Here is a 9873-nt window from a genome sequence, read left to right on the forward strand (position 1 = left end):
ACTAGACCAAAGATACATTTCTAAAATTTCAACAACACGGGTGTACTGTCCTTTAAAATAGCTGCAGAGCTATACATTTCCATCATGGGCCCATTTCTTCAGGGCCCCATCAACCTAAGCATCCTTTCATCCAAACTGATGGGTGAAGTAGCTTTCACTGTTGTCTTAATATGCATCTTCCCGATTATGTGTGAAGTTGAACATCTTTTTATATGCTTAATGTTGCTTAAAGTTCTTTTATAAGTAACATACCTATTTTTTGCTCATTTTCTTGTTAAGATTTGGTCTTTCTATTACTTGCTTTATAAGAATGTAATAGCTTATTTTTGTTTAATTTTCTTGAGTTTACCAGATTTATAGTCTACATATAAAAACTTTGGAAAATGTTTATTTCATATGTTCTTATCTTTTACCTTTAATCTCTAATTGCTATTACCAGCAAGACTTAGGATACCTGATACTAAGTATTGCTGAAGTGTTCTATTCTTTGGACAAAAATTTGAAGCAAGTATGAAAAACAGTCACAATTCAATTTTGCTTCTTTTTTTATGAAATGAAGGAATGCAATATAGTTCTTGGTTAGAGCTAACTAGTGGTCTAGGTTCAAATACTCTCTTTGCCACTAAGCTAAATATTACTTTAGACAAAATGTAAATAGATTAAGTTTGGGGGAAGAATGTCAACTATTCAACATGGAAATGAAAGTGGATAAGCTTGAACTGATGTTCCAGAAAGCTGATTCTGATCTGGATTACATTCAATGAAAGCAGGAATATGAATCAAGGTTAATAATCTTGATTCAATAGGCAAAAAATACACAGTTATATTCATTTACTATAGCAATAAAGTGTCAATATCAAACTTTGCAATACATGCTTTAAACCAGCTGCTGCTGAGCAGAAAGAGACTAAAAGCTGCCATTTGTGCTACTTTATTTTTTTTTTTTTTAGAGATTTATTTATTTGTACATACAGAACTGGGGTACAGGCCAGAAGCTCAGGGGAGGCGAGAGGCTTCACCAGAAACAGAGTGGGGAACAGAACAGGCAGATTGACGAAGTACACTGCTGAGGGGAGCAGCGGGCGGGTCAGGAGAAGTCTGCCACGCCATGTGGTCATCTCCAGGGCAGGCGGGAATCGAACTCATGCGGAAGTGGCTTTAGATTCTCAGTGCTGTACTTTAACCCGCTGCGCCACCAGGGAGGGCCAAGTGCTACTTTATTTTTGTTTTTAAAGATTTCTTTTTATTTTTGCATACAAGAACTGGGGTATAGGCCAGAGGGGTGTGGGAGGTGAGAGGATTCACCAGAGAGAGTAGGGAGCAGAGCAGGCAGATCTACTGAAATGTATTCCTGAGGGGAGCAGCAGGCGAAACAGGAGAGGTCTGCAACACCATGTGGACCACCTCCCTGGCTGGGGATCAAACTCATGTTGCAGTGGCTGGCTACATAGCTTGATAGCTCTGTGCCTTTAACCCTTGTGCCATCAGGGATGCCCCTGCCTTTGTGCTACTTTGAATAAGACAATGACCATAGTACAAAAATTGCAGAAGTGAGAAGACTTGGGTCTCACCACCTACCAAAGATGAGAAAACTGCAAGAACTCAATTAAAATCTCACATGTCAGATTTAGAAAACATGGAGTAGTAAAAGGGAAAATATCAATCCCAAGAGATTTTGAAAGATGTTTGTTAGTACTTGATGTGGGCAGGTGGTGCATGAAGGGGCTTGGCTTGGGTGACTGAATAGTGATGTCTTTCACAACAGGGGAATGTAAGAAGGAGTAGTATATAAAGTTTAGTCAAAAGGATGGAATGGGAATAAATGGAATTTAAAAATATATACGCACACACAATTAGTCTTTTGTTTTAGGCAAAGAAGTCTCTAACACTATTTTGCACCTGACTTTGTATTACCATAGGTGTCCTGGCCTACTGTAAAAGAGTATTTATGTACTATCATGTCAGACAAATGTGAATAAGGGTACTTTAAAATTTAAAGGATAGAAAAAAGTAATTATATCATACATTATATATGTATATGTTTTTTTTTTTAAACCTGACTGCAGTGAGGCCTATAGAATCCATCAAAAATCTAACTTTAGTAATAAGCTAGCTTTTCTGTGTCAGCCTTTCTTTCATTTTTTTGCCCAGTTTTGCTGCTAATTTTAGCAACATGAGCTCTAGTTTCAAATGCTGTTTGTTTTAGACTGCCCTTGTACTTTAATGCCCTTGTACTTTAACTTAACTTTAATGTTAAGTTTCTCCTTAAACTGATCGCTAATATAGATGGAATGGAATGAAACTGATCATTCTACATGAGATCAGAAGTATTCTGGGAAATAATGAAGCTATGTTAAACTAGAAAGTTTTATAGTTAAGACCAGGCTTTGAAGTCACATGTAACCTATAAATAGCAGGTTTTAAATTCTAGCTATGTGAACCCGAACAAATTGCTTACATTTAGGAGGCTGGAAGCACAAGGAAAAGAAAGTGTTTGGGTTTGATATTTAGTAATCCTTCTATAAATGATACTCTGTATAGTAAAAATAAAGTATTGAAAAGACTAGGAAAATCACATCAAATATTAGTTCTGCAGGTTACGGAACTTTACTTTTCTGCTATAAAGTGTATGAGTCCATACATAGTGTCAAAACTTATAACAGCTCACTTAAAACAGCTGATAAATAGGGTTGGTAGAGAAGCTTCAGTTAAAATTGTCCTGTCTAGTTTAAATATTGCATGAACAGAATCCCTGCCCTCTTTTTCAAATTGCAGAGACATACATTACCTTAGGAAAGATATTAATTTTCCTCAATAGTTAGTAGGCAATTAATGTCAAGGAAGTTTTTGTCATGGGATGGCTCTGAGATACTATGTTAATTGGTGGGAATGAAAAATAATAGTGACAAGAAAAAACAAAATGGAGGCATTGCAATCCCAAACTTCAAACTATACTACAAAGCCATAATAATCAAAACTGCATGGTACTGGAACAAGAACAGACATACAGACCAGTGGATCAGTGGATTCGAATAGAAAACACAGATATAACCCCACAAGTTTATGAACAGCTAATTTTTGACAAAGGAGCAAAGAAGATACAATGGAACAAAGAAAGTTTGTTCAGCAAATGGTGATGGGAAAACTGGGAAGCTACATGCAAAGAAATGAAACTAGATCACTACCTCACTCTAGTCACAAAAATCAAATCGAAGTGGATTAAAGGCCTAGACATAAGAACGGAAACCATAAAATACCTGGAAACAAAAATGGGCCAAACACTACACGACATACACTTCAGCGACATCTTTAAAGATAGAGCACCCAATGCCACAATAGTGAAGGAAAGGATAAACAGATGGGACTACATCAAGTTAAAGAGCTTCTGTACAACAAGAGACATTACAAAAAACAGACAGCCCACTAACTGGGAAAACATTTTCTCACACAAAAGCAGTGATAAAGGACTGATCACAAAAATATACAGAGAAATGACAAAACTCAGCAAAAATAAACAACCCCATCAAATAATGGGCAGAAAAGCTAAAAAGACACTTCTCCAAAGAGGAAATGCAGATGGTCAACAAGCATATGATAAAATGTTCAACATCACTCATCATAAGGGAGATGCAAATTAAAACCACAATGAGATACCACCTCACCCCAGAGAGAATGGCACATCTTCAAACAACTAGCAACAAATGTTAGCGAGGATGTGGAGAAAAAGGAACTCTCCTGCACTGCTGGTGGGAATGCACACTAGTACAACCACTATGGAAAACTGTTTGGAGGTTCCTCAAACTGCTAAACATGGAGCTTCCCTACGACCCAGCAATCCCACTCCTAGGTATCTACCCAAAAGACACAGAAACACTGATTGAAAAAGATACCTGCACCCCCATGTTTATTGCTGATTTATTTACAATTGGAAAAACATGGAAGCAGCCCAAATGCCCAAAAGTAGATGACTGGATTAAAAAGATGTGGTACATATATACAATGGAATATTACTCAGAAACCAAAAAAAAAAAAAAACATGTGTTTTGCAGCAACTTGGATGGAGCTGGAAAAGATCATGCTTAGTGAGATAAGCCAGAAAGAGAAAGAAAAATACCAGATGGTTTCACTCATAGCAGGAGTATAATGGACCAGGCGAGAAAATAACAAGAATAATGAACAGCCATATACCAGAGACATTTTGTGGGGGTGGAGTGGGGAATGGCATCAAAAACAGGGGCGGGGGGAGGGAAGTGCATGGGACTATGGTGATGGCACACAGGTGACTCAGTGATGGGAAACCCACGGGGATTACAATTGAGATGAAAAAAAAATGTACAAAATGATGTAAAAATAAACTATTATATTATAAAAATAAATAAATAAATAATAGTGACATGAAGAGGTTATAACAAATTCTTAGTATTTCAGTGGTTTTCCTTTGAACCAGGGAATGAAAACTAGTTTGTACTGTTTTTCCTATGACTCCCTTCAAAGGTATCTTCTAAATGTTAGTTCTTCCCACCTACTCCCCTTAAAATTGTTCTCTATGCATTTCTTCATATTCATTTGTTACCCAAGTTTCATTTATTGGCTTTTTGTAGATGACCCCCACATAACAACTTTTACTAGACCAGATCCAAATTTCAAAAAAACCTCTACCTGAATATTCATATCAAACATATCCAGAAAATATACTCTCTTTGCTATTTTGTTAATGGAATGTTAGCTGGAATTTAAAAGTTTATACCGCTTTCTTATTAGTCAATAAAATGTAACAGCATCTCTGAAATGTTTATAGTATTCAATCTCCACTTTATTTTTACTCTTACTATTCTAACAAAAGTCTTTCATTTCTCATTTGAATTATATTTACTTCCTTTTCATGACAATGATGTGTCTTAAGTTGTAAAACCTAAGTTGTAAAAAAATAAACTAAGTTTCAGTTTCTTTAAAATAGAAATTGCATACTTTCAGGCCCTCCCTGGTGGCTCAACGGGTTAAAGCACAGCACTGTAAAGCTGTCACAGCCACTGCAGCATGAGCTTGATACCCAGCCAGGGGTGTAAACCACATGATGTGGCAGACCTCTCCTGACCACCCGCAGATCCCTTCAGCAGTATACTTCAGTACATCTGCCTGTTCTGCTCCCAACTCTGTCTCGGGTGAATCCTCTCACCCACCACACCTCTGGCCTGTACTCCAGTTCTGTATGTATAAATAAATAAATCTTTAAAAAAAAAATAGAAATCTAATACTTTCCTAGTTGATTGTAAGGATTAAACAAAATTCTTATAAAGCACCATACTGTAGGAAGTCAATAAATAAAACAGTCAATTGAGAATTTCAAATACAGTACTATTGCTATGAAATATTTTAGTCAGCACAGAAATTAATCAGTGGTTTGTCATTCACAATGCTCTCTTATACAGTAAGTAAACAAAGAGGAAGGGTTTTCAAGAAACCTAAAAATTCAGATCTCTGTTGGGCAAAATGCCATACCAGTTACTTATAAACCAGCCTACTAAACACATATTTAACCCCAATTATGCACTATACTTACGATTTTTGTGGCCTAGTGTCATAATTCTATCCATATCATCAGCATTATTTACCACATAAGCTGATAAATCTTTGATGTAAACTCCCACATCAGGTCTTTCTTTAACCTAAAATAAAAAACAGTAAAATATTACTCATACATCTATATTTCTTCCAATTACTTACTGAATATTTATTAAATACTGGATATTCTGTTAGAAAGTGATGACAGAGTAATGAATAAGGTATAGTCTCTATGCTTGTGAGGTTACTATCTATAGAAAGAACATAAAAACAATCAATCACACACAAACATATTATTTCAATTGTGACAATGCCAGGGGGTAAGGGCGGGAAGAAAGGACAGTACAAGAGTATAGTATAAAGATGGTTAAGCTAAGATTCGAAGAAGCAGGAGATAGCCGATCTGGGTTAGGCCTTGGCAGATTATGTACACAGATCATGGGATGTGGAAATGCTAAGCACTTAAAATAAGCAATAAGCAAACAACAAAAAGGTCAGAATGATTGGAAAGAGTAGGAAAAAATGGGTGGGATATCTGGCTAGAAAGGTAGGCAGAAATAAGAGTAAGTATCAGTCTTTACATTCACAGTAATTTGAAGCCACTGGAGAATTTCAGTTGAGTGTAATGATGAGATATGTGATATCCACATAAAAATTCCCTTCTGTAGGTAATCTTATGAGAACTTTCACCAAATTTGAACAGTGTAATTAGCACAGATTTACCTAAAATACGCATAGTATTAGAAATACAAATTTCTCGTCTAGGCCATACCACCCTGAACGCGCCCAATCTCCTCTGATCTCAGAAACTAAGTAGGGTCGGGCCTGGTTAGTACTTGGATGGGAGACAAACATATTTCTCTTGGGAGGACCCTAGATATCACCTCTAACTATAGAATAAAATTAAAATGAAGGAAAGGACTGTGGCTTCCAGTGAGGAAAGTGATTTCATACTTAGCCCTTTTAGACAAAGCTGACAAACAGAAATTTGAAAAACAATTCCAGAAATAAAAGTTAGGTATGTTATGGCTTTTGAGTATTTTGTCTCTTATAACAATTATAAGAGATATTTATACATTAGGAAAAATTATCCTTTTTCTGTCACATGATATAAATCAAGCCTTAATTTCATTAGTAATAGAAAGAGTGCGTCAGTTTCTATAGACCAGAAGGCTTCAAACTAGTGCCCTGAGCAACCCTAGGTGTGTGGTGGCTGAGGTCTACACAACCAGAGAAGTTCTAAAAGAGAGCTCTACTTTCATGTATCATATATACACTATGTTTCTACTAAGGATTTCATTAGAAGAAAGCATTTAAATGCTTTAAACATTTTAAAAGATTTTAATAGAACTGGTCTATATCAATGTTTCTCTGAAAATCTATAGGAAGAACAATGTGTATATTTCTAAACTAGCAAATTGATATTTTTGTAAAATACAAAAAAACATGATCTTAAATGCCATGGCATTTAAATATTAAAAATTAAAAATATTTATCCCCAGGCCCTCCCTGGTGGCGCAGCAGGTTAAAGCACTGAACTAAGAAGCTAAAGCCACTACCACATGAGTTCGATCCCCGCAGGCCCCGGATGTGATCCACATGGCGTGGCAGACCCCTCCTGACCTGCCTGCTGCTCCCCTCAGCAGTGTACTTCATCTACCTGCCTGTTCTGCTCCTCACTCTGTATGTGGTAAATCCTCTCACCGTCCCTGAACCTCTGACTTGTACCCAGTTCTGTATCCATAATCTTTTTTTTAAAAAAAAATTATTCTCACTTTCTGTACTCATCTTTTTACAGAACATAAACAAATACTCTTCAGATTAGCAGAGGTCTAGGCCTCTCTGGTGGTGCAGAGGTTAAAAACACAGTGCTATCAAGCTCTCAACAGCCACTGCAGCATGAGTTTGATCCCCAGCCAGGAAGCTGACCCACATGGCGCGGCAGACCTCTCCTGTCTCACCTGCTGCTCCCCTCAGCAGTGTATTTCAGCCAATCTACCTGTTCTGCTCCCCACTTCGTCTTTGGTGAATGCTCTCATACACACCCCCACACCTCTGGCCTTTACCCCACTTCCTGTATGCATAAATAAATAAATATTTAAAAAAAAATAAAGGAAATGTGTGTGGGAATTTATGATTTGCTTGAGGACACTAGTAACAGTCATAGGCAGGGCCCAGGAATACTAAACATCCTGAAGAGGGAGGGATGATCCCAACTGATGAAGACTTGTCCTATGTAACACTCTACATTCCACCAGATATTCACAGGAATGAAGAAAATATCTGAATGTGGACTCAAGCTACTTCATATATAAAGATAAAATGCTTTTCCATAGTAATGATAACATAAAAATGCAGGAAAACTGAGGAAATGATTACTTTAATGTGCTTAGAATTCTACTATTTAGATCTAGTTACTAATTTAAAAGACCTTGTCACTGACAATAACAAATCAAGACAACCAACACAACACACCTATGATCATCTGCATTTGTAGCTTGGCTGTCATGATTAGAACATGCCCCTGACAGTTTCATATATCAATGAGGGTGATCACACCTAAACATTTACCTATTGAAATACCAGCATTTTAAGTATTTTTATTCTCCTTTATAATATAACTGGGTAGTGTATTAAAATTTTCAAAATTACACATGTAGGCAGAGTTTATCTTCTATGAATTTTACTTCAAGATTGCCAAAGAGACATCATAAAATGTAACGAAAAAGGGACACTGGATCTAATCAAGTGAGAATCATTGACAAGACTGTTTCTGAGAATAAACCTCATTTATAATTACCAGCAAAAAATGGAAATGTTCTTTCCAAATGATTTTTATTCAAATTTGTGTGATAAAAAAAATAAACTTTTAGGCCCTCCCTGGTAGTGCAACAGATTAAAGCTCAGCACTGCAATCGAGTCACAGCCACTTCAGTGCAAGTATGATCCCTGGCCCCGAGGTGACCCACATGGTGCGGCAGACCTCTCCTGTCTCACCCGCTGCTCCCCTCAGCAGTATACTTCTTCAATATGCCTATTCTGCTTGTCACTCTGTCTCTAATGAATCCTCTCACCATCCCTGCACCTTTGGCTTGTACCCCAATTCTGTATGCATAAATAAATATATCTTTAAAAAAAAATAAATTTCGGCATAAAAAAAACTAGCAGTAAAAAAAATTTTTAAAGGTAAAAGCATGTAATTAAAGTAGGTATTAAAACTAAAGGCAAACAGCAAAACAAGATTTATCTCTACATTTGCCATATGTACATTATCATTACAGAATAAGTCTTCAATTAGATCTAACAAATACTACTAATTCCTAAGGTTGTAATACATTGCTCCAAAATGTGTTTCTATATTTATATAAAAAGAAAAAAGAGGGCCCTCCCTGGTGGCGCAGCGGGTTAAAGCACAGCACTGAGAATCTGAAGCCACTTCCGCATGAGTTCGATTCCCGCCTGCCGCCTGGCTGAGCGCCCCGCCCCCAGGTGTCCTTCGTGGTCCGCATCGTGCCCAGCCCCGACTGGTTCGTGGGCGTGGACAGCCTGGACCTGTGCGAGGGGGACCGCTGGAAGGAGCGCGTGGCCCTGGACCTTGCCCCGCACGACGCCGGCACGGACAGCGGCTTCACCTTCTCCTCTCCCAACTTCGCGACCATCCCTCGGGACGCGGTGACCGAGGTGACCGAGGGCGCTGCTCCCCGGGGCGCCGGGGCTCACTTCTCCGCGGCCAGGCGGCCGAGGACCGCCCCGCGAGGCTGCCAGAACCGGCCGGAGGGGGCTCCCGGTCGAGGCTGCCTCGGTGGGCGGGTGGGGCACCCCGCACGGGGTGCTGGCTGAACGCCCCCTCTCTCCTCAGATAACGTCCTCCTCCCCCAGCCACCCCGCCAACTCCTTCTACTACCCGCGGCTCAAGTCGCTGCCCCCGATGGCCAGGGTGACCCTGGTGCGCGTGGGGCAGAGCCCCGGCGCCTTTGTCCCATCACCCCCGGACCTCGGAGGCAGGGGGAATGAGATCCTGGACGGCCCCTCAGGTACGTCCGCACCCGCGGGGGCGCACGCCCCTGCCCACGTGACCCTGCTCCCGCACGCGCAGGCCAGGCGCCCCATGCGGGTCACATACCCGGCTGGGCAGTGGCCTGACTGGACGTCAGCTGCCTCTGGTGGCCACCGCCAGCACCCCGACGAGCCCCCAGTGATGAGCCCCCCCAGCCCCCGACAGCTGGGAGTGGGGGAGAACGGAACCCGTGCGGTCGCTGGTGCTGGGGCCCAGGGCACCCTCCGGGCATCCCCACACCAGTCCCGCCGGCC

At 39.9% G+C, this 9873-nt stretch overlaps 1 protein-coding gene across 5 annotated transcripts in view; it reads right to left on the bottom strand.

Annotated features, from left to right (window-relative positions):
- The window catches only part of KIF3A (kinesin family member 3A), a 45388-nt gene that overhangs the window by 23640 nt on the left and 11875 nt on the right, over positions 1–9873 (bottom strand). For all 5 annotated transcript variants that reach the window (XM_004686708.2, XM_012727955.1, XM_012727952.1 and 2 more), the window contains exon 5: positions 5561–5666. In XM_004686708.2, coding sequence (XP_004686765.1) covers positions 5561–5666 — 106 coding nt within the window. The remainder of the gene's footprint in view (positions 1–5560; positions 5667–9873) is intronic.

Source organism: Condylura cristata, unplaced genomic scaffold, assembly GCF_000260355.1.
Source record: "Condylura cristata isolate star-nosed mole 26May11 unplaced genomic scaffold, ConCri1.0 scaffold00021, whole genome shotgun sequence".
In the NCBI taxonomy this organism is placed as follows: Eukaryota; Metazoa; Chordata; class Mammalia; order Eulipotyphla; family Talpidae; genus Condylura; species Condylura cristata.